Source organism: Symphalangus syndactylus, chromosome 11 (genome assembly GCF_028878055.3).
Source record: "Symphalangus syndactylus isolate Jambi chromosome 11, NHGRI_mSymSyn1-v2.1_pri, whole genome shotgun sequence".
Classification (NCBI taxonomy): Eukaryota; Metazoa; Chordata; class Mammalia; order Primates; family Hylobatidae; genus Symphalangus; species Symphalangus syndactylus.
Window position 1 is genome coordinate 65,986,178 of NC_072433.2, and position 25,600 is coordinate 66,011,777.

At 37.8% G+C, this 25,600-nt stretch overlaps 1 protein-coding gene across 2 annotated transcripts in view; it reads left to right on the top strand.

Annotated features, from left to right (window-relative positions):
• SCAMP1 (secretory carrier membrane protein 1) overlaps positions 1-25,260 on the top strand; it is a 123,062-nt gene extending 97,802 nt beyond the window's left edge. For both annotated transcript variants that reach the window (XM_055299192.2, XM_055299193.2), the window contains 3 exons: positions 4,110-4,211; positions 7,303-7,420; positions 22,509-25,260. In XM_055299192.2, the coding sequence (XP_055155167.1) occupies positions 4,110-4,211; positions 7,303-7,420; positions 22,509-22,673 (385 nt within the window). In that variant the 3' untranslated portion in view covers positions 22,674-25,260. The remainder of the gene's footprint in view (positions 1-4,109; positions 4,212-7,302; positions 7,421-22,508) is intronic.
• The last annotated feature ends 340 nt before the right edge of the window (positions 25,261-25,600 follow it).

The window sequence follows — 25,600 nt, forward strand, 5'->3', positions numbered from 1 at the left end:
GACTAGTTTTAACATACTACCATTTGTATTTGAAAGCAATATTTTAGAAATAGTTTTTGAGTAGGACTTCTTAATTTTTAAAACATATTCAGTATCTTCTAATAGATTTCTTAACTAGAAATTACAGTTAGGTAGTTTCAGATTCTAGAATGTGTCTATGAATTTGGAACCAAGGTAATGGACATAGCTGTTGTGAAGGCTGTAGACATTATTCAGCCCCTTTTTAGAGCACATATTTTATATATTTATAATCTAAAACATTTTAATAGTCTGGTTTCTTGGCACACAAAATAGAAGTAAAAACTCTAAGTGAAAAAAATAGAATATTAAGTTATATTCTTCATTCTTTGCCAGAGGGACAGGGAAGTAGAAATATACTTTAGAAGTGTCTGTTTCAAAATAGTAAAAGAAAAATTATTATTAAAAGTGATATTTTGTATAGTATCCCTGGAGAGATGAGTCATACATAGGATTTCTATTCAGTATTATAAAAATAGCATTTTATATTGTAGATTTTGATGTTGGTTTTTTTTATTAATAATTTTTTCTCAGTTGTATGGTCATTAATACCAGCTTTGGTATAATATAGTACTGATGCAATAAGATGTGGAACCATTTAATTTAAATCTGACTGACATAGAAAACATTATTAATGAATCATTAAAATTTGCTCTTTTGTGACTCAGGGGAAATGGCTGATTGTAGAGTAGGGGTCTCCAACCCCTGGGCTGTGGGCTTGTACTGGCCCGTGACCTGTTAGGAACTGGGCCACACAGCAGGAAGTGAGCACCAGCTAGCGAGCATTACCACCTGAGCTCTGCCTCCTGTCAGATCAGCAGCGGCATTAGATTCTCATAGGAGCACAAACCCTATTGTGAACTGTGTGTGCAAAGGATCTAGGTTGCATGCTCCTTATGAGAATCTAATACCTGATGATCGGAGATAGTTTGATCCTGAAACCATCCCACCCCACCATACATAGAAAAATTGTCTTCCACGAAACAGGTCCCTGGTGCCCAAAAGGTTGGGGACCACTGCTTTAATGTATTCATGTTAACTCATTGCCTTGTTTTACACTGGTTATAGAAATGTAAAAACCTTAAAATAGTCAAGACAACTTTGAAAAAGAACAATAAAGTTGATGGACTAACACCACCTAATTACTAGAAAACTTCAAAATAGTATAATATTGACAAAAAGGTAGACAAATAGAAGAGTGGGAGAGAATGGCAAGCCCAGAAATAAACCCAGCCATAGACAGACTACTAATTTTGAGAAAGGTACAAAGGGAACGCAGTGCAGAAAGGACAGTTTTTTTAAGAAATGCTGCTAGAACAATTGGATAACCATATGCAAAAAAGAACTTCATACTTGATATGATATTTTAAAAAATTAACTCAAAAAATAACATAGACTTGAATGTAAAACTGAAAATAGAAAACTCCTGGAAAAAAACAGGAAACAAAAGTCTTTACATCCTTGGCTTTGGCAGATTTCTCAGAAACAACAGTAAAATCAAGATATATAAAAGAACAAGCATGAATACACTGGAGTTCGTAAAAAGGCAAAACTCCTCTTCAAAAGAAACTTTCTTCTTCCTTCCCCTCCCCTCCCTCTTCCCCTCCCCTCCCTCTTCCCCTCCCCTCCCTCTTCCCCTCCCCTCCCTCTTCCCCTCCCCTCCCTCTTCCCCTCCCCTCCCTCTTCCCCTCCCCTCCCTCTTCCCCTCCCCTCCTCCCCTGCCCCCCTTCCCCTACCCCTTGCTCCCCCTTCTGCCTCCTCCCCCTTCTCCCTCCTGCCGTCTTCCCTCTTCCTCCCTCCTCCCCCCTTCCTCCCTCCTCCCTCCTCCCCCCTCCTACCCTCCTCCCCCTTCCTCTCTTCCTCCCCTCCCCTCCCCCTCCCCTCCCCCTCCCCCTCCCCCTCCCCTCCCCCCTCCCCCTCCCCTCCCCCTCCCCTCCCCCTCCCCCTCCCCCCTCCCCTATCCCCCTCCCCCATCCCCCTCCCCCTTCCCCCTCCCCCTTCCCCCTCCTCTCCCCCTCCCTTCTCCTCCCCCCTTCTCTCCTCCCTCCCCCCTTCTCTCACCCTCCCCTCTCCTCCCCCCTCCTCTCCCTTACCCCCCTCCCTTCCCCCTCCTCTCCCTTCCCCCTCCTCTCCCTTCCCCCCTCCCTCCTCTCCCCCTCCCTCCTCCCCCTCCCTCCTCCCCCTCCCCCTCTTCGACTCCTCCCTCCCCTCCTCCCCCCTTCTCTCCCCTCCTCCTCCTCCCTCCTCTGTCCTCCCCCCTCCTCTCCCCTCCTCCTCCACTACTACCACCACTACTACTACTTCTTCTTCCTCTTCTTCCTTCTCTTTCTCCTCCTCCTCCTCTTCCTTTTCCCTTTTTTTTTTTTAAATAAAGATGGATGTCTCACCATGTTGCCCAGGCTGGTGTCAAACTCCTGGCCTCAAGTAATCTTCTTGCCTCAGGGTCTAAATAGCTGAGATTACAGGTGTGAGCCATTACGCCAGCTCCCAAAAGACACTCTTAAGAGAATGAAAAGACAAGCAACAGACAGAGAAAATCTTTGTCAAGGATATATCTGAAAGAGGACTTGTATTTCTAGAATATAGTTTTAAAAACTCTCACAACTCAGCGATAAGGGAAAAAACCATCTAATTACAACATCAGAAAAAGATTTTAATTAGTTCATGAAAGAAGATCTATATATGACAAAAAGCACATAAAAAGATGCTCAGCAACATTACTTATTAGGAAGATGCAAATTAAAACCATGTAAGATATCTCTATACAGCTATTAGAATAGCTAGAATTAAAAAGACCATAACAAGTGTTAGTGAGATGTGGAGGAGCTGGAATACTCATGTACTGCCAGTGGGGATGAAAAGTAGAACAACCAGGCCGGGCACAGTGGCTCATGCCTGTTATCCCAGCACTTTGGGAAGCCAAGGCGGGCAAATCACCTGAGGTCGGGAGTTCGAGACCAGCCTGACCAACGTGGAGAAACCCTGTCTCTACTAACAATACAAAATTAGCTGGGCATGGTGGCCTATGCCTGTAATCCCAGCTACTCGGGGGGCTGAGACAGGAGAATCGCTTGAACCTAGGAGGCAGAGGTTGCGGTGAGCCGAGATCATGCCATTGCACTCCAGCCTGGGCAAGAAGAGCAAAACTCCGTCTCAAAAAAAAAAAAAAAAAAAAGGAAATGTAAATAAAAATAGAACAACCTGTTTGTAAAACAGTTTGGCAGTTTCTTAAAAAGTTAAACATATACCTATGACATGTTCCAGCCTTCCCACTCGTAGGTATTTACCTAAGAGAAAAAGGAAATATATGTTCATGGGAAGACTTGTACATGACTATTAATAATAGCTTTATTATTAATAATGATAACTTTATTTTTAATAATAAAAAACTAGAAACAACCTAAATGTCCCAACAGTGAATGAATAAACTATGGTGTATTTACACAGTGGAATACTACTCAGCAATGAAAAGGAATGAACTTTTGATACATGCCACAAAACTGGGTGAATCTCAGAATAGTTGTGCTGAGTAAAATAAGCCAGACAAGAAAAAAAGACTATATAATATATGATCCCATTTATATAAAACTCTATAAAATAGTCAAACTATGGTAACAGAAAAGCAGTGGGTAGGGTAGGGCTACCAAGGGGCTCAAGGATACTTTGGGAATATGCTCACCATAGTGATTGGGGAATCAAGTATATAAATATGTCAAAAATTATTAAAGCGATATTTTAAATATTTGCAATTCATTGTATGTTGATTGTAATTCTATGATGCTGTTTAATAAAAGAAGAAAACGAGTAAGTTTTTTTGTAGAGAGGGATTGCGGTGCAGTTGGAAATTGAAAGGACAAAGTGAGGTTAGAATAACGATATCTAGTGTTAGCATGAGGAGTTCACATAAGTTATTACAATGTTGTTAACTTGAGGCATCAGGTAGTTGCCACTTTTTTTTGTTTGTGCTTTTAAGGTTTGAATGTCATTCTGCAGGTGAATGTAAAGATAATGAGAAAAATGACGTTTTCCCCCTTCTTTCTCTCTTCCTAACCCCCTTTTTTCTTTCTTTCTTTTTTTTTTTTTTTTCAAAGGAGTGACAGTTCATTTAGATTCTTTGTATTCTTCTTCGTCTATATTTGTCAGTTTGCTGTACATGTACTCCAAGCTGCAGGATTTCATAACTGGGGCAATTGGTAAGTTTTTTTTTTACTAGTTTTCAGCTTTAATCTAATATTGTAATATAATTTTTGGCTTCCTAATCTATTAACACAAACCAGATTAGAAAAAAGCAAAAATTTTTTTTAAAATGCAATTTAAAAATGTCATAAGGCATAAACTTTGGACAAATCTGTCTCTTTGAAGATTATGTTCCCATCTTTAAAAACAGCACATTTTATCTAGTTTAAATAAAACATGTATGTAAGGGCGCTAAGAGGAAGACTGCAAAAGAGACTGAGGTGGTCAGAGAGATAGAGGGACCAAGGAATGTGGAAGGGACAGGAAAGAACTTCAGGGATTTTAAGGAAAAGGATACCTATTATGTATAAAGCCCTATTTTAGGTATACAAACAGATATATTTTTATATACGAATATACATGGACACTTGTCTTTGAAAGGTAGAATCACTGCACACACGTATATACGTATATCTTTAAACAATCGAATCATTCTCATAGCTCATTCAGTGGGGGACCCTCAGAAATGGAGACTATCTGGACCCAGACTAGGAGGTAATAGCAGATTTAGGTCTCTCTTTACATTCTGATGCAAACATTCCTTGAGTGAAATGGTGGGTGGAAGAGTACACATCTCTAAAATTATCTGTTCCTCTCTTCTTTCTTTTATACTGACTTGCATTCAGCTGTGTTCTTACATGCCAGAAGCATATGTGATGCAACTTTGTTCCACTGTGTACATTAAACCAAAATTGAAATTAGCATTTAATTAGAATGTGTTGAGGACTTACATTTAGTATTCTGCTACTGAAGTGGAGAAGTGATTGGCAGTTAGACAACTCTTGGCAGTTCTGCAGAGCTCCTAATGGGCATAAATACATGCAGAGAATTTATATAGATATTTTAAATCAGTTCTCAGATAAAGTAGTTTTTATTATTATTTTAAATGGTGTCTACTTTAACAGCACAAGGTTTTTTTAATTTTCGTGAAATTGAGGTAATTTCTTTCGCTTTTTAGCACAGACATAGGGAAAATGCTAAAATTGAGCATAACAGCATGTATGTGACTAAAGAGCGTAAAAAGAGTCTGCTAATGAGGGTGCATACAGAATTGACCTGTTTTAATATAGACCCTCATGTAATTCAGATTTTTTAGGTTAAACTTTTTACTTTTAGGTAATTGTAGATTCACATACAATCATAATAAATAATGCAGAGATCTCAGGTCCCCTTTATCTAGTTTCTCCCAATGGTAATAATCTTGTAGAACTATAGTAAAATATAAATACCAAGATTTTGACATTGATAGTAAAGATACAGAACATTTTCATCACCAGAGGATTCCTCGTGTTGCTTTTTCATAGCCACACTCAAAACTCCCCTTTTTCCACTCCTTAACCTCTGGCAATCACTGATGTGTTCTTCATTTCTGTTGTTTTGTCATTTCAAGAAGGTTGTAGATGTGGAATCATAGTCTACAACCTTTGGCTTTTTTCCACTCAGTGTTATTTTCTGGAGATTTATCCAGGTTGTTATGTTTATCTGTAGTTTATTCCAATTGATTGATTGATTGATTGATTGAGACAGAGTCTCGCCCTATCACCCAGGCTGGAGTGCCGTGGCGTGATCTCAGCTCACTGCCTCCACCTCCTCAGTTCAAGTGATTCTCATGCCTCAGCCTCCCAAGTAGCTGGGATTACAGGTGCCTGCCACCCAGCCCAGCTAATTTTTCTATTTTTAGTAGAGACAGGGTTTCGCCATGTTGCCCAGGCAGGTCTTGAAGTCCTGGCCTCATGTGATCTGCCCGCCTTAGCCTTCCAAAATACTGGGATTACAAGTGTGAGCTACCATGTCCGGCCTCCTTTTTATTTTTGAGTAGTATTCTATGATATGGATGTATCACAGGTTATTTAACTGTTCACCAGTTGAAGGGCATCAGTATTGTGTCCAGTTTTGGACTATTACAAATAAAGCTGCCATGAAATTTGTGAATAGATTTTTGTGTGAGCATAATTTTCATTTCTCTGGGATAATGCCCAAGAGTGTAATTATTGGGTTATATGGATGTTGCATGTTTAGTTTTTTAAAGAAACAGACAAACTGTTTTCTAGAATGCTTGTACTATTTTACACTCCCACCAACAATTATGAGCAATTTAGTCTCCACTTCCTCACCAGCATTTAGTGGTTATTACTTTTTATTTTAGCCATCCTAATAGGTGTGTAGTGATATCTCATTGTGGTTTTGAACATCTTTTCATGTGCTTATTTGTCGTCTTTATGTCCTCTTGGTAAAATGTCTCTGCATGTCTTTTATCCATTTTCTTAATTTTTTATTCTGTTGAGCTTTGAAAGTGATGTATATTTTAGATGTGAATCCTTTGTTGGATATATGGTTTATAAATATCTTCTTTCATAATTCAGCAGAATTGAAAATAAACATTTAAAAAAATGTAATAATAGGCCAGGTGTGGTGGCTCACGCTATAATCCCAGCACTTTGGGAGGCCGAGTCAGGTGGATCATGAGGTCAGGAGTTCGAGACCAGTCTGACCAACATGGTGAAACCCCGTCTCTACTAAAAATACAAAAAGTAGCCAGGCGTGGTGGCACATGCCTGTAATCCCAGCTACTCAGGAGGCTGAGGTAAGAGAATCGCTTGAACCCAGGAGGCGGAGGTTACAATGAGCCGAGGTCACGCCACTATACTCCAGCCTGGGCAACAGAGCGAGACTCTGTCTCAAAAAAAAAAAAGAGTAATAATAAACTCAAAACTCATAAGCTTAAAAAATGTACAGCTTAAAAAACATACAGTCTGGAATTAAACACTTGAGCCTCTGGAGTTTGGTTTGTTTTTGAATTTAGACTATGCCATTTATAAGCTGTGTGACCTCGGGCAAGTTACTGAATGTCTCAGTTCCTCATTTGTCAAATGGGGATTTAAAACAGCATCTGTCCTATTGGGTGGGTTGTGAGAATTAAATGCGCTAATACACATAAAGAACTTGAATATTGCCTGGCTGATAAGTGTTGAATGTGTATTAGATATTATGCTATTTTTAAAAGTTTACATTAACTTTTGCCTAATTACACTTTTTATTACTTTTTAGTGGTTGGATTTCATCCCTTACTGGTCTCAACCAAAATATTCCTGTTGGAATCATGATGATAATCATAGCAGCACTTTTCACAGCATCAGCAGTCATCTCACTAGTTATGTTCAAAAAAGTAAGTGAAATTTTATGTCTAAATTTTTATAGTGAACGTGATGTAAAGTTCTCATTTTCCTATTTTGCTATAATTTGGTGTAACCTGAAGCCATTTTATCGTTATTGTACAAGTTTGCTCTCTGAGGATTACTTTTTACAATTAAAAGTTATGCATAGGTACATTTTAGAAAATTGCATCACATTTTAAACTTCAGTAAAAAAGGAATATTTTAAAATCATTTTAAATGAAGGCTTTCATGAGTTAAAGAGTCAGCCTCATTTTTAAAATTTGGATTTTTAAATATACTCTAAATTTCTTTTTTTTGATATGAAGCATATTAGCCTGATTAATAAATAGAGGTAAAATTATTATGTGGTGTGTACATTTTATTCATATATATCTCTTAGGTTTTTTGTTTTGTTTTTTAATTTTTTTATTATAAATTCAGAGGGAACATATGCAGGTTTGCTACATGGTTATGTTGCGTAATGCTGGGGTTTGGGCTTCTATTGCACCCATCACCCAAATAGTGAACATAGTACCCGATAGTTTTTCAAGCTTTGCTCTTCTCCCTCCCTCCCTTTTGGAGTCCCCAGTGTCTGTTTCCATCTTTATGTCTGTGTGAACCCTTTGTTTAGCTCCCACTTCTAAGTGAGAACATGCAGTATTTGATTTTCTGTTTGTGTGTTAATTCAGTTAGGATAATGGCCTCCAGCTGCATCTATGTTGCTACGAAGGACATAATTTCATTTTTTAGGTGGTGTAGTATTTCGTGGTGTATATATATCACATTTTCTTTATTCAGTCTACTGTTGATGGACACTTAGGTTGATTCTATGACTTTGCTATTGTGAATAGTGCTGCAATAAGCATATGAGTGCAGGTTTCTTTTTGATAAAATGATTTCTTTTCTTTTGGTTAGATACCCAGTAGGGGGATTGCTGGGTTGAATGGAAGTTCTATTTTTACTTCTTTGAGAAATCTCCATACTGTTTTCCACAGAAGTTGAACAAATTTATATTCCCATCAACGGTATATAAGCATTCAATTTTCTCTGCATCCTTGCCAACATCTGTTGTTTTTTGACTTTTTAATAATAGCCATTTTGACTGGTGTGAGATGGGAATTATTGTGGTTTTGATTTGCATTTCTCTGATTGGTGATGTTGAGTTTTCTTATGTTTGTTAGCTGCTTGTATGTCTTCATTCAAGAAGTGTCTGTTGATGTCCTTTGTCTACTTTTTAATGGGGTTGTCTTTTTTTCTTGTTGATTTGTTTAAGTCCTTTATACATTCTGGATATTAGTCCTTTGTCAGATGCATAGTTTGCACATATTTTCTCCCATCCTGTAGATTTTCTGTTTACTCTGTTTATTCTTTCCTTCCTTCCTTCCTTCCTTCCTTCCTTCCTTCCTTCCTTCCTTCCTTCCTTCCTTCCTGTCTTGTCTTTCCTCTGTCTGTCTTCCTGTCTTTCTGTCTTCCTGTCTTTCTTTTGTGAAAGAGAGTCTCACTCTGTCACCCAGGCTGGAGTGCAGTGGCTCAATCTCAGCTCATTGCAATATCCACCTCCCGGGTTCACACAATTTTCCTGTCTCAGCCTCTTGAGTAGCTAGGATTACAGGCGTGCACCAGCATGCCTGGCCAATTTTTGTATTTTTAGTAGAGATGGAGTTTGACCATGTTGGCCAGCCTGGCCTCGAACTCCAGACCTCAAATGATCAGCCCTCACAAAGTACTGGGATTACAGGCATGAGCCACTGCACCCAGCCTGTTTAGTGTTTCTTTTGCTATGCAGAAGCTCTTTAAGTCCCATTTGTCCATTTTTGTTTGTGTTCCATTTGCTGTTGAGGTCTTAGTAGTAAATTCTTTGTCTAGGCCAATGTCTAGAAGAGTATTTCCTAAATTTTCTTCTAGGATTTTTGTAGTTTGAGGTTTTACATTTAAGTCTTCAATCCATCTTGAGTTAATTTTTGTATATGGTGAGAAGTAGGGGTCAATTTTATTCTTCTGCATGTGGCTAGCCAGTTTACCCAGCACCATTTATTGAATAGGGTGTCCTTTCCCCATTGTTCATTATTGTCAGCTTTGTTAAAGATCAGTTGGTTGTAGGTGTGTGGCATTATTTCTGGGTTCTCTGCTCCATTGGTCTGTTTTTGTACTGGTTATCATGCTGTTTGCTTACCATAGTCTTTTTTCTTTTTTGAGACAGAATCTTGCTCTGACGCCCAGGCTGGAGTGCAGTGGCACAATCTCGGCTCACTGCACCCTCCGCCTCCCCAGGTTCAAGTGATTCTCATGCCTCAGACAGCCAAGTAGTTGGGACTAACAAGTGTGAGCCACCACACCTGGCTAATTTTTGTATTTTTAGTAGAGATGGGATATCACCATGTTGGCCAGGTTGGTCTCTAACTCCTGGCCTCAAGTGATCCGCCCGCCTCAGCCTCCCAAAGTGCTGGGATTACAGGTGTGAGCCACTGTGCACTATAGTTTGAAGTCAGGCAATATGATGCCTCTGGCTTTGTTCTTTTTGCTTAGGATTGTTTTAGCTATTCAGGCTCTTTTTGGTTCCATATGAATTTTAGAATTGTATTTTCTACTTTTGTGAAAAATGATGTTGGTAATTTGATAGGATTGTATTGGATATATATATTGCTTTGGGCAGTATGGTCATTGTAACAATACTGATTCTTCTAATCCATGAATGTGAATGTTTTTCCATTTCTTTGTGTCATGTATGATTTCTTTCATCAGTGATTTGCAATTCTTCTTATGGAGTTCTTTCACCTTCTTAGTTAAATGTATTCTAGATGTGTGTAGGAGTGTGTGTGTGTGTGTGTGTGTGTGTCTATTGTAAATGGGATTGGGTTCTTTATTTGGTTCTCGGCTTGAATGTTGTTGGTGTTTAGAAATGCTACTGATTTTTGTATGTTGATTTTGTATCTTAAAACTTTTTGTTGGTTTTTTGAGACAGAATCTCACTCTGTTGCCCAGGCTGGAGTGCAGTGGTGTGATCTTGGCTCACGGCAGCCTCTGCCTCCTGGGTTCAAGCAATTCTCATGTTTTAGCCTCCTGAGTAGCTGGGATTACAGGTGTGGCACCCAGCTAGTTTTTTTTGTATTTTTAGTAGAGATGATTTTGCCATGTTGGCCAGTCTGGTCTCTAACTCCTGACCTCAAGTGATCCACTTGCCTTGGCCTCCCAAAGTTCGGGATTACAGGTGTGAGCCACCACACTCAGTCTGTACGTTGAAACTTTACTCAAGTTATTTATCAGGTTTAGGAGTCATTTAGGATTTGTAACTGCCCAGTTGTTTTAGCTACACTTCTTCCTGTAGAATTCCCGTGTCTGTTTTCACAGCCTTAAAAAAAAAAAAATCTGGCTGGGCGCGGTGGCTCAAGCCTGTAATCCCAGCACTTTGGGAGGCCGAGGCGGGCGGATCGTGAGGTCAGGAGATCGAGACCATCCTGGCTAACACGGTGAAACCCCGTCTCTACTAAAAATACAAAAAATTAGCCGGACGTGTTGGCGGGCGCCTGTAGTCCCAGCTACTCGGGAGGCTGAGGCAGGAGAATGGCGTGAACCTGGGAGGCGGAGCTTGCAGTGAGCCGAGATCGCACCATTGCACTCCCGCCTGGGAGACAGAGCAAGACTCTGTCTCAAAAAAAAAAAAAAAAAATCATTACATAGAGGAAGGTAAATTAGTGTTTTTATTTGTTTATTTAAAGTTTTATTTTGTCTTGGATATATAAAATTTTGATATATTTTATATGTATTCAAATATGATATTGAGACCTTGGGAATAACACCTATGTTTTAAATGATAAAGACTTTTTGATAGGTCTCACTTTAAAGAAAGTAAGTCCTTATAATTTTTTTACTATTTTATTACTTGAGAATATGTATGAGGACTGCATAGAAATAATTTTACCTTATATTTAAAACCACTTTGTATTCTTTCAGTACTTTACTCAGACATTTGCCTTTTATCCTTCTCAAAACCCTGCAAAGGTTAGACTGTGTCCATTCTTCCATATTTTCTCTATTTGAAATTTTTAACTTCTCCTCTGCACCAAACACACATACCATTGACACTCAGCTCTCTTAATGTTACTAAATCCCTTTTCCAGTTTTCCTCCTCCTTAACCTCTGTAGCTTTCTATATCACAGATGGCTCCTCTGCTAAGACTTTGCAATGATGTTCTAATTCTCCTGCTTCTCTGGCTATTCTTTCTCCTCCATTTCTTTATCCAGTTCATAAATTAAGGTCTTAAATGTAATCGGCTCTTTGTGCTATGCAGTAGTTTTCTTTGGAAATTTCATCTTCCCTTATTATTTCAGTTTCTTCTCTACCTAGGTGACCTAGAATCTTGGAATTGGAAAAGATAATGCTTTGCATAAACCTTTAGTTGCATGTTCAATTGGTCATTTTCATCTCCAGTTGTTGATTGATATCATCTTCTCACAGTAATGCATCATAAACTCTTTGGTTTCTTAGTGATAGATGTTCCTTTTGAATGTTCTGAGTAATATTCAAGAAGCGTTTATTAAGACCACATATTGTGTAGATTCCGTTATTATGAAATGTCTAAAATGGGCAAATATATAGAGACAGAAAATATATTAACAGCTTGCCTGTGGCTTATGGGTGGGGTGGGGAGGGGAGTGGGGGTAATGAAAGTATTCTAAAATTAGGTTGTGTAGTCACAACTCTGTGAATATACTAAAAATCATTGAATTGTACACTTTAAAGGGTAAATTGCATAGTATACAGATTTCATCTTACTGAAGCTTTTTTTTTTTTCTGAAGAAACACTTATTGAATACCTACTATGAATGAGATGGCACTAAGCACTTTATGTAATTCCACTGAACATTTTTGTCAGTGCTGTGATTGCTTCTGTCAGTGCTTCCATTACTTCTTTTTTGAGACAGAATCTTGCTCTGTCGTCAGGCTGGAGTGCAGTGGTGCGATCTTGGCTCACTGCAGCCTCCGCCTCCTAGGTTCAAGCAATTCTCCTGACTCAGCCTCCCAAGTAGCTGGGACTACAGGCATGCACCACCACACTCAGCTATTTTTTTTTTCTTTTTTTTGAGATAGAGTCTTGCTCTGTCACCAGGCTGGAATGCGGTGGCACGATCTCTGCTCACTGCAACCTCCAACTCCCTGGTTCAAGCAATTCTCCTGCCTCAGCCTCCTAAGTAGCTGGGATTACAGGCATGCGCCATCATGCCCAGCTAATTTTTGTATTTTTAGTAGAGACAGGGTTTCACCATGTTGGCCAGGATGCTCTTGATCTCCTGACCTCGTGATCTGCCTACTGGGATTACAGGCATGAGTCACCACGCCCAGCCACTTCCATTACTTTTTAATTCACTTTCTTAGATACCTTTTTAGTATCTTTTCCATCTTTCTCTTCTTTTCCATTTCCAACTTCAGCTAATCCAGAAATTTTTTTTACGGGTATTCCCTCATCTTTCTTGCAGTCGATTTAATGTATAATTACTATATTAACCTTAAAAGAACCCCAAGAAATTGGCACTCTGCAGATTTTTGACATGGATCTGGGATTGGGAATGGCATTTTGGTGGCAGTGCGAAGAAGGGCTACATTCAGAAACACCAGCATCGCTGAGGTTGTAAAAACACACTACATGCCATAAAGCCATCAAATGGGTCTTAATAACCTAATGATGAAATCACTTTTATTGTGCTCAGCCATACTCTGGGCCCTATGCAGAACATTTTACCAGTATTATGCCATTTTGTCCTCTCAAAGAATCACAGATTGGGATTATAGTGGTGGTGGGAAGAAGGGCTAATGGTGACATCTCACAGCTCCATGATTCACACTTTCCATTCTAGTCAGACTATACTGCTCGGTTTCTTCAGATACATCATGTACATTCCTTTGTTCCAGTTTTTTTTTATATGATGTTTTTTAATCCATGCATTAATTCATCTTCCCTGCTAGTCGAAGACCTACCAGTATTCTTTCAAGACCCAGCTCCGATCTTGCTGTGTCTCCCAGAATGTTTTTTGTTGGCCTGTATCTTAGGGACCATGTCATTCTCTGTTTTCTTGGGGAAACTTAACTGTCTATATTGCTCACTGTGGGAACTGGGCATAAGCCAGTTTATATGCCTTATGGTGCACGTATTCTGGGTACGCAGCTGTTAAGCACCCCCAGTGTGAACAAGTCTTTTAGCATTGGAATTAGATGAGAAGAGCAAGAGTTTTGCTTTGGAACTATACAACTCAGGTTGAAATTTTGACAGCTTCACTTACAGCTGTGTGACCTGAGACAGACTTCTGTAACCACTCAGGTTTAGTGTCCTCAACTGTACTCCAAGCTGCATGAGAGTGGAGACCTGTTCTGTATGCTTTCAGGTTGTATTCCTCACATCTGGAACAGTGACATGCAGTAATTGGCATGTGATGGGCACTCAGATATTTGTTGAATAAAAGAAAGAATGGGAAGAGTAACCACTTTCATAGGGTTGTTGTGAGGATTAAATGAAACAGTGAACGTAAACTGCATAGAACAGGGCCTTCTCAATTAATAGTTTTTCCTTTCTGATCTTGACCTCTTTATCATTTTATATTCAGGGTCTGGTTACTGTCTACTTTTGTTTAGTAGATGCCTTTATCAGTCAGCATGCTATCAGAAACAGAAAGAATGAAGAGGTTAATTGCACGGAATTGGCTGGTGAGGTCAGTCTGATATCAAGAGGGCAGGCCGGAACTCTCAGGCAGAAGCTGAAACTCTGGTCCACAAGTGGGATTTCTTCTTCCTCAGAGGAACTCCACTTCTGTTCTTAAGGCCTTTCAACAGATTGGATGGGGCATACCCAGATAATCTAGAACACTCTTAAAGTCAACTGATGGTAGATGCCGATTACATCTACAAAATACCTTCACAACAGCACCTAGGTTAGTGTTTGATTGAATAAGTGGAGACTACGGCCTAGCCAAATTAACACATAACACTGACCATCACAGCACCATTCTTTGGAGAATTCCTTTATTATTTCACATGTATTATTGAGGGTGTTTTATAGAACTAGAAATATAATACATTTAGAGTATAGTAGAGGGTTTCGTAGTTTGTGGCAGTTTTCACTCATTTGTTAAACAGCTGTTATTGAGCATGTATTCTGTGCCAGGCACTGGGCTGTGCATGAGCTCAGAGAGATCACCTGTTGGTGAGGAAGAGAAACAAATTGGTGGGCCCTCCAATTCAGTGATTTAATGGCCATGATAGAGTTAAGTATAGGGAGCAGAGGGACACCTCATCAAGTTTTGGAGGTCTTTTAAGTATTGCCTCAGCTGAGATATAATGGTGGCTGCTTATCATTATCGTTATCTAAGCAAAAGAATAAGGGACAGGGAAGAGGTTAAGAGGGATAAGGAGGTACCAGAGAGTGGGGATACCACGTTCACATCTAGTTGTAGGAAATAACATGGCAAATTCAGGGAATTAAATGTAGCTCAGAATGGATGGGAGATAAAATATGGTGTGAGCTGGGGCTAGGAGAATTGTAGGGTGTTGGTATTGGAAGATGAAATTGAACACCTAAGTATAGTTTTATCTTACAGGGTCTTGTTAAGGAGTTTAAATCTTCTCCAAAAAGTGGTAGTGAGCCATAGAAGAGTTTTAAGGAAGAGAGTAATTGAATTGATTAGATTTGAATTTTAGAAGCATTATTCTGAAATACATTTGGGATTTGTGGGGCCGAGCAGTGATACTTGGAAACACTTAGGAGACAGGCTAGGAAGCTGATTAGTAATGATGGTGGCCGGAACTGAGGAAATGTGAAGAAAATGTACTCAAGAGAAAATGAGCAGGTAACGATTAATCCAACTTGGGCCTGGAAGTAGGGGACAAGGTAAGACTCAAGGATGACACCCAGGTTTTTAGATGATGGACCATTCAAGAAGAGAGTACAAGAAAAATGGTTTGGGGATCAAGATGTTTTCCACGTTGACCTTGAATTTGGGGAGTGTAAATTAACTGGTGGGGCATTAAAATATAAATATTGAGTAGGCGTTTGTATATACGAGTCACGAGCAAGGGAAGAACTTTAGGCTGGATTTCTAGACTGGAAAGGACTGACTTTTGTTGAAGTAAATGAAGCCTAGAAAGTGTATGGAGTCAGAAGAGGGCCTTAGGGAGAATACTCACAGCAATTAAGACTCTGCTGTGGGTGGAGTATGAAGGGAACTTTAACCATCACTGGCAGTGGTTGAGGAATGTGTGGCACAGAGGATCAGTAGAGCCAGGGTGTGGAGGAAGTGTTTATTCTGTAGCTGTTCTATCATGGACTACTCTGTGCACACTCTGAATACTTTGACCAGCAGTTTTTTTCCTTTCCATTTTCCAGGTGTACAGTTTTTCAGGATCCACCACACAAAGGAAAAGTTATAGAACGGTGCTCATATGCCAGGCATTGAAAAGAAATATGACTTTCTCGAATAAAATAAAAGTATTGATATGGATATCATGCAGCATACTCTGATATTTTGTTGTTGTTGTTGTTGTTTACCTCATAGTTAAAGAAGTTACCAGAACTTCTCTTTATATATATTCACAAGTTCCTAAACTACTCTGGGTCTCAGATTCTTTATCTGTGAAATAAGGAGTTTAGATGAGATGATATTCTGTATGATTTTATGAAGTACGATAGGGATACTATAAGCTAAAATATAATTTGCACCAGCTTTCATATTTTAATAGCAGGGATTTCTCTTGCTGTAATAGAAATTAAGATCCAATTTTAAAAACCTAATTTTTCTTTTTTTAATTTTCTGTTTCACACTTGATCAAAACTGGCAGTTTAATGACAAAAAATCCTTTGCAGGTATGTAGCAGTATTTATAACCACTAGGGGTCAGGCTTTTCAAGAACAGTTAATGCCCTGTAACCGTAATCTGTGCACAGGTTTGACTGTAGAATTGTTGGATTTTATTAAGCTGTCCTTCTCTTAAGGTAAATGTGCTCTGTCCTATATATTTATCCTAATTGAAGTGAATAGGATTTTGGTAATTTCGTTGACTTTCTGTTGTCTTGCATAACTGAAGTAGGTCATCACTGGTGCTGCAGTGCCCAGTATGAGATTGTGCTGTTTGTTTCCCCCACAGTGTCGTTTTATACTCCACATTTCAAATATTGAAAGTATATGTCTCCTGTACATCTAGATGGAGAAGGGTCTAGTTTAGTCCTTATCTTTCAGATTATTTCCAAATGGTGTTTTTTCAAAAGGTCCTCTTTCTATTAGAACTATTAGAAAGAATTGAGTAATGGTTTTGGGCTAAGCAGGGAGATGTTATAAATGTGTCAAATAACAGTGAATGAATGTATCACAGGAGACTATGGATCAGGGGAATCCAAAACTTTTCCCTTCTGTTAATTGGTATAAGAGCTGGAATAACTTAATATGGAGGTAGTTAATAGATGATATATCAGTTGTATTCCTTTTGGGACCTGGTTTTGAATGATTATCACTTCCATGAAATTTGTTCATAGACTGTCATCTTCACATTAAATAGTTTTTAATAGTGAATTTTTTGCATTTTGAAAGAATTTTAGAAAAAAGTTATTTTACCTCTTTAAAAAACAAGTTTTCCGAAGAGTTTCAAATCTTGTTTATTTACTACAGTATATATTCTGCAGATACTCATTTTTGTGGGAGCGCTGAATTGGGTCTGTGATACAGAACACTGCGATTAAGTCTCGCTAGTTGGTGTTTCATGGTAAATGCTTTGTGAAGATATCCTATTACATATAAAGTGATAGTTTTCTTAGGTGAAAAGTGACTCTTACAGTTATCCCTCTATATGCAGGGGATTGGTTTTAGAACCCGCACATCCATATACCAAATCTATGCATACTCAAGTCTTGGAGTCAGCCTTGCAGAACCCATGTATTCAAAAAGCCTTCTGTGTACTTGGGTTTTGCATCCCATGAATACTGTATTTTCTATCTGAGTTTGGTTGGAAAAAAATCACATAAGTGGACCTGCCCAGTTCAAGGATTATCATCTATACTTTCTTTGAAAGCATTGTTATCATTCACCTCTCCCCCTTGTCTCTTCCACTATGTAACTTTATTTATGACCTAGGATAGAAAGCTGATAATTCCACTGTACTACTTTTCTATAGTCACAAATAGGCATGCTACTTCTCTCTCAGAACCATTCAGCACTGTTGTCTTTGCTGACTAGGAATCAGTTCTGGATGGTTCACATTGTCTATTAAAATACTCATCCAGTTACTTGTCACCTTCTTCTAAGGGACACAGATAGAGTAATACTTTTGAATTCCTAGAAAAAAATGGCACTCTTGAACAGATTGTTTATATCCTGTCCTCGGTTGATACTCTTAGTATATTCACCTAAAAAAAAAAAAACTTTACCCCCAATTTTAATTTTGTTACCTTTTTCAATAAGTGCTAAGCTAGCTACTTAATAGATCCCAAATCTAGGTTACTATAACTAAATTATTATTATCTTAGGCATTTTCAAATTTGGTAGATTGGTGAGTATTTATAATGCTATACATATGGCACTTTCATCTAAGTCATCTTTATATGCATATTTTTATCAGCTTTATTGAAATATAATTAACATACAATTCACCCATTTAAAATATGCAGTTTAGACTGTGCATGGTGGTTCACACCTGTAATTCTAGCACTTTGGGAGGCTTTGGGAGGCCAAGGCAAGAAGATGACTTGAGGCGAGGAGTTCAAGATCAGCCTGGGCAACATAATGAGACTACCCTCCAACCCTTTACAAGACATTAAAAAAAAAAAAAACAGCCCAGGCATGGTGGTGTGAGTTTATTGTCCTAGCTGTTGGAGAGGCTGAGGTGGGAGGATCACTTGAACCCAGGAATTTGAGGCTGCAGTGAGCTATGATTGCATACCACTACACTCCAGCCTGGGCTACTGAGTGAGACCTTGTCTCTAAAAAATACAAAATAATTAAAAAAAACCTAAAGTATACAATTTAATGGCTTTTGGTGTATTGTATTTGTTTTAATTGTGGCAAAATATGTATAACATAAACTGACATTTTAATTATATTTAGGTGTACAATTCAGTGGCATCAATTACATTCACAGTGTTGTACAACCATCACTAATGTCTATTTCCAGAACTTTGTATTACCCCAAACAGAAACTCTAATCTTTAAGCAATAATTTTATTCCTTCCTATTCTTAGCCTCTGGCAGCCTCTAATTTGCTATGAATTGCCTATTTTAGATATTTCATGTAATTGGAGTTATACAATATTTTCCTTCTGTACTTGGCTTATTTCATTACCATAATGTTTTCAAGGTTCATCCATGTTGCAGCATGTATGGGAAATGCATTCCTTTTTAAGACTGAATAATATTCCATTGTATCTGTATACTACATTGTGTTTGTCTGTTGATGGGCACTTGAGATTTTCCCACTTTTTGTCTATTGTGAATAGTGCTGCTGTGAACATTGGTGTACAGGTATCTGTTTGAGTCTTTGCTTTCACCTCTCTTGTGTAATATATATACCCAGGTGTGGAGTTCCTATGTAGTCTTATGGTAATTCTATATTTAGCTTTTTGAGGCACCTCCAAACTGTTTTCTGGAAGGACTGTATCATTTTCCATTCCCACCAGCACTTTCTCTACATCCTTGCCAACACTTGTGATTTTCCATTTTTCTCATTCCAGCCATCCTAGCAGGTGTGAAGTGGTATGTCTACTTTAAAAACATTTAACCTCTGAGGTGACTGCAAACTAAGCATTTTGCTTTGTAACACAGGTATAGTCTCCTTAAGCCATATTGCACTTATTTGGTAGCTTTTAAAAATTATTATTAATGAGGACAATTTTGGAACATTTAATCCCCAGCAGGTAGTAATAATAATTATTCAGTGGCTTCTACTGCAGATTACTAAGCTGTGTCTTTTAGGGAGTGTAACAATGAGTAGAATTAGTTCTTGCCCTTAGGCAAGTAAAATCATGTAGGATATAATACGACATGGACAGAAACCCTGTAAAAGAAGAAGTACATACATGCTCCCCAAAATGTACAAAGGATTGGCGGTACTCTCAATAGGGAAAGCCATAGCTAGTTCAGGCACAAAGTGGCGGACAGAGCATTATTTGAGATGGGTGCATGAGATTTCAACATGGTGAAACTAGACCGGCAATTCAAGGGGTTACAGAAGGGATATCTGACCCATCTGTGGGCAGGAGGGTTCATAGAGGGTTTCCAGAAATTTCAAACTGAAAATATTAGGCTTAGAGGTCCATACTTTTTTAAAAACTCAAAACAAGAATTTAAAAAATATATTTAAAAAACTCATTTGTTTTTATTTTCCCAGCTTTTATAAAAGTTGAAATAATTTTGGCATGACAGGGATCTTAATAAAAGCACAGTTTCTTGAAATGGTATTCTATATGTTTTAATGAAGACATATGTTTGGGTTATTTAAATAAAGTGCCATTATTCTTTACTTCCCACACGATACAGTTTTTCTGTGTCATACACCACCACAGCATGTACTGTCCCTGAAGCTGCATTAAGGAGGCAGGACTCCTTTATGGAACCGCATCTACATTTCGACTGTGACACTTTGGCAGATACTTAAAAATTAATTTAACTTATGTTAGTGTAACTCATTTATATACATTCTGATTTGATCTTTAGGAAAACTCTGAGGAGCAGATACTGTAACAAATATTCTTGTTTTGTGGGAAGCAGACTTGAAGTTTTGAGTGGTGGCCAGCTAGCTAGAAAGTAGTGGAACTAGTAGATACCAAATTTAGTGCCTTTTCTGTGATTTTCCTAGAACTAAATATTATTTTAGGAGTAATGCGGTTCTCATAAGTAGAAGAGATAGTATTTAAGTTGTTTAATTTTTTTTGAATTCTCTAGGCTATTCTGCATTTATGGAATTTTCCACTAGGTAATATGCATTCAGGTCACATACACGGTGAGATTTTCTAAAGTGACAGTACAGGCCGGGCGCGGTGGCTCAAGCCTGTAATCCCAGCACTTTGGGAGGCCGAGGCGGGCGGATCACGAGGTCAGGAGATCGAGACCATCCTGGCTAACACAGTGAAACCCCATCTCTACTAAAAATACAAAAAATTAGCCGGACGTGTTGGCAGGCGCCTGTAGTCCCAGCTACTCGGGAGGCTGAGGCAGGAGAATGGCATGAACCCGGGAGGCGGAGCTTGCAGTGAGCCGAGATCGCGCCATTGCACTCCCGCCTGGGAGACAGAGCAAGACTCCGTCTCAAAAAAAAAAAAAAAAAAAAAAAAAAAAAAAAAAAAAGTGAGAACATGTGATATTTGGTTTTCTGTTTCTGCATTAATTAGGTTATGTACTTGATTTTATTCTTTCTACTCTGGGTTCTCCATAGACAGTTTATAAATGCCAAAGTTTCAGCTATCATTTACATGTTGTTTTAGACCCTTTGGGCTGCTATAACAAAAATACCATAGATTGGGTAGCTTAAACAACAAATAATAATTTCTCACAGTTCTAGAGGTTGAGAAGTCCAAGATAAGACACTGACAAATTCAGTGTCTCGGGGGGGCCAACTTCCTGGTTCATAGACAGTTTCTGTGTCCTTATGTGATAGAAGGTTGTCAGAGAGCTCTCTGGAGTCTCTTTAAAAAAAAAAAAAAAAAAAAAAAAGTTCTTTTTAGAGACGTATATTGCCCAGGTTGGAGTGGAAGGCTGGGACCATAGGTGTGTGCCACCACATTGGGCCTTGGGGGGTCTCTTTTATAAGGGCATTTATTCCATTAATGCAAGCTTCACCTTCATGGCAAAATAACCCCCGAAAAGGCCTGCCTGCTAATACCATCATATTGGTGGTTGGGATTTTAACATAAGAATTTTGGGGGGGAACACAGACATTCAGTCCATAACATATGCTGTTGGTTTCCAAGTCCATGTCTTTAGCCCATTCCTCTCCCAAGCTTTGAACCAAACCTTTACCTGCCTGCTGTGGCAGGCCTAGAGTAGGTTGTCAGTAGACTTGGAATGAATGAACAAATGTTTAGAACTTACCATCTGCCTTCCCCCCAAACCAGCCTATCCTCTCTTTTCTCTGTCTTCTTGAAACTACTTCCCCAACTGCAAGCTTGCTTTGAGAGTCTTTGACTCATTCTTCTTTTTCTTACCTCACAGTTACCAGTTCCTATCCAGGTTTGGAAAAAATACTGACTTGGATGCATTGGCCCTTCCCTAAGCCTGCTTTGATTGCATTCCAGTCAAGCTTCTAATTTAGATCCAGTCACAGTGCAGTGTAATTTTCTGTCCCCACTCTGCGAAGTTTGTGGGCATATAATTAATAAATGTTTGTTAGTTCCTTCTTCAAATTTGTGTTAAAATAAGTGGCTGATGTTATGTATTGATGGACTCATAGTTTAATTATGCAGGTTTTAAGACATATACTGATAGAAAATTTTTGAACCCTACTCCTGAAAATAAATTCCAAGATTTGAGTGATTAATCAGCATGGATAAACAATTCCCAGAAGTGTTTCTTTGTGCATTCTTTAGGACTTGACCATACACAAAAAGTTAAATTGTATACAAAGTGCATAGCGGCAATATGTTGAAGGACATAAGTAGTGCTTGGTACATTAAATGATAAAATGATCTCATTTGATTATAACAGGGCCTGTGGTGTATATATAGCTAAAATAGAAATAGATAAGGTACTGTTCTCTCTGAATAGTCTGGGGTAATAATGTATTGTTTCTTGTTATTATGTTTAAACCATTTCATGGTAATGCTGTAATAATTTCACTTGACTAATTGGGTGCAGAGGAAAATACAACTTTTTGCAGTTAGCTAAGAAGTTCCTTTATTTTTGGTTTAAATTAGCGTAATTATCTCTTCTGCTTGGAGAAGAAAAGGAAAACCTGTATTAAGAAAATGTTTAAATACAATTATTGTGTGTCAGTTTGGTGGCTAATATTCTTCATCTTAGGAATCATGACTACCATCTAGTATTTTTATGTTTGATTAATGTTGAGATTAAGAGCTGCTGGAAATGAATGTGTAGGTTGCTACTTACCTTCTCCCACTTTTTTGTGCCTCTTTAGGTACATGGACTATATCGCACAACAGGTGCTAGTTTTGAGAAGGCCCAACAAGAGTTTGCAACAGGTGTGATGTCCAACAAAACTGTCCAGACCGCAGCTGCAAATGCAGCTTCAACTGCAGCATCTAGTGCAGCTCAGAATGCTTTCAAGGGTAACCAAATTTAAGAATCTTCAAACAATACACTGTTACCTTTTGACTGTACCTTTTTCTCCAGTTACTGTATTCTACAAATATTTTTATGTTCAAAACACACAGTACAGACAGCATGGATATTTCCTGTTCACTTGTGCATGGGCTAAAACCAGGAAAACTTCCTTGTCTTATTACTTTACCTAATAGTTTCTTAATATTTCAGTGCCCCTTGCAGAGAAAATATTACATGCTAAATATTCTCCATATTTTTTGGGGGATGACATTCAGTGAATTATTTCAGTGGTGACCCACTGAAAATTAATAACGGTACTTATGATTAAAAATGCATTTAATACTAACTGCAGTAGTTCTTTCAAGAATCTTTAGAGATAAGGATTGCACATTGGAAAAGTAAACTATGTTTCATTCCTTTTTCCCTATTTATATTGAAAGAAATAGGCCAGCAGAGACTTAGGGATTTAAAATTGGCTTGCTTTTTAGCTGTTTCAGTCACCAGTGAAGAGCCTATGTGCATTTTGTAGTAGATAATGTAAAATTTGTCATCTTTTTCTTTTCTTTTTTTTAGAGTAGCTGATATTTTGATAACAATCTCTAATTTGCATGGGCACCACGTTTCTTATATTAAAAGAATTAGTGTTTTGGCTTCTGTACTGCTTATGGTTGTAGGATTCAGGGGTTAATGGAATCACAGAAATGATTTTCTGCAAGAATTTCTTTTAAATAAAAAGTTTGGGGGTGCAATATAAGAAGTTTATATAATATGCAGTACATTATCCAAAAGAGAAGGTAGTTAATGCAGTAGAAAGTAGTGGTAATAATTCCTTCTTAAAAAAAATTTCAGTAGTCATATAGTAACATTTTGCTATATGAAAACTGGTATATTCCGTGGTTACAACTAAGATTGTGTCTGGCAGCTCTCTTTTGGGGATGTGTGTGTGTGATTTTTAACAGAGGTATTAAAGGCTAGCCTAACTGTTGTCTAAAAAGAATGTACAGTATTTAAGGGATTTTCCTTTTAGCTTTTCATCTCCAGTGGCATTAAACATAAAAAGACCCTGGCATTTTTTCATATACTTGAATCCCTAAATGTACCTGTCTTTCACTTTTTGAGACGGACTGAATATATCTAAAATTTCCAGCAATAAAAAAAAAAAGCATTTAACTTGCACCAAGCAAGAAAATATAAATACAGTTAACTGGATTAAGATAATCACGTTAAAATTGTAACTATGCAGCACAGAACTTCATTCTTACAGTATTCTTGGGTTCAAACTTTGAATCAATTTTAACACTGATTAAATGACTCAAAGACATCTGTAAGTCATGCTACTGTGTTTTGAAAGTCTTTAACTAATTTAAGATTGCAGAATGATAGATAGTGATTATTCAATTAGATTTTAAGTAAGGATTGTGATATTAGAGGCTGGAAATCCTTATTTTTTAAAAAATCAGATAGGCATAAATAGTTAAATCACTTTCATTCTCCCCAAACCTGGAGTTACAGAAGAAGTTTTATGCTAGAGGTGGGATGCCAAGTTCTCACTATCCATGAAGCAGTGCTGCGTGTCACTAGGTAACACAGATCCATCCAGATGGTGTTTACATTTGATTTATTTGGGATCTTATTGACATCAGGTATACTTGGAAGACATTTATTCTTCAGTGTATGAATTTAAAGCTGTTTTTGTAAATATTTCTAATCAGCGATAATTTCTACCTACATTCTCAATCAACTTAGCCAGTTTGTTTTTCAGAGCCTGTAGTCTTATCAGTGTGCTTTATTGAGTGTAGATTTTGCATACATTCAAAACATTAACCACAAAATACAGCAAGTGCACCTATATTCACCATTAACTTATATCCCAAGTCCATTTTTTTCTGTACACTACAAACAAAAGATATATTAGAGACTTTTGAAAAGTGCTGAAATACTTTGCTTCAGAATTGGAATGTTTATATCATGTAGAAATCCTCAAAGGTAGCATTATTAAATAGCAAAGAATAATTAGAACCCACATATCTTTTTTTGTGTGGTTGGGGAAAATGTTTTAAAATCCAGTTATTTAATACAAGTTTGAGAGAGAAAATTGTTTTTTAAAAATATACATGTGCATTGAAATGATGGCAATGCTTATAGTGTGATCAAGTATGAAAGGAGCTTTAAATTCTTATATTTACTTTTCTCTCAGTAAATTGTTAAATTCTCACTCAGCAAAAGATTGGCATTTGTTAGTGTTTTATATTTAATACTAAAATCACAGTCATTAAATCATAGTCGTAAAATGATCTTCACATAGTAGTCATCCGTGTCATTTTTCAGTTTGTAATATTAAATTATGGCTATTTTATTTCAAACTAAAGTTTGAACACTGGAAAATCATTGCTCAGTGATTTGTAATTTGGGACTTGGATTATTTATCTAGAGATGTTTGTATATTTTGTCAGTAACTAATATTGCGCTGCCATCATGGTGACTGTCATGGTTCTACAGAAATGCCCTCCATGTGTCCCTCTAATGTTGCATGTTTCAGTGGGTTGGAAGTTTTGTATATTTATTGTATTAACAGAGTGTCATAAAATAAAATGCTGTTTACTGGATGTTTGTTTGTATAATTTTGAACACTATAATAGCAATTCGGAGACATTGTTAAAGGTTTGATGTATATAGAAATTCCATGTTTGATTTTTTAAAAGATGTGTATAAGTCTGTCATGTGCTAAACAAAATAATATGAAAGACCTAGTTAAAAATTCTAAGCAACATAAAATGACCATTTTTCTGTTGCATTAGACCTTTACAGGTAATGGAACATGAGCTTCAGCCATAATAAATATTTTGGCCCCTTTAAGGTCAAAATGCAGATCATCTAGAAGTTAGATTCAAAATGGAAAACCTATTCATGGCTCAGATTTTTCATTGTGGATTAAAAATGGGTGTC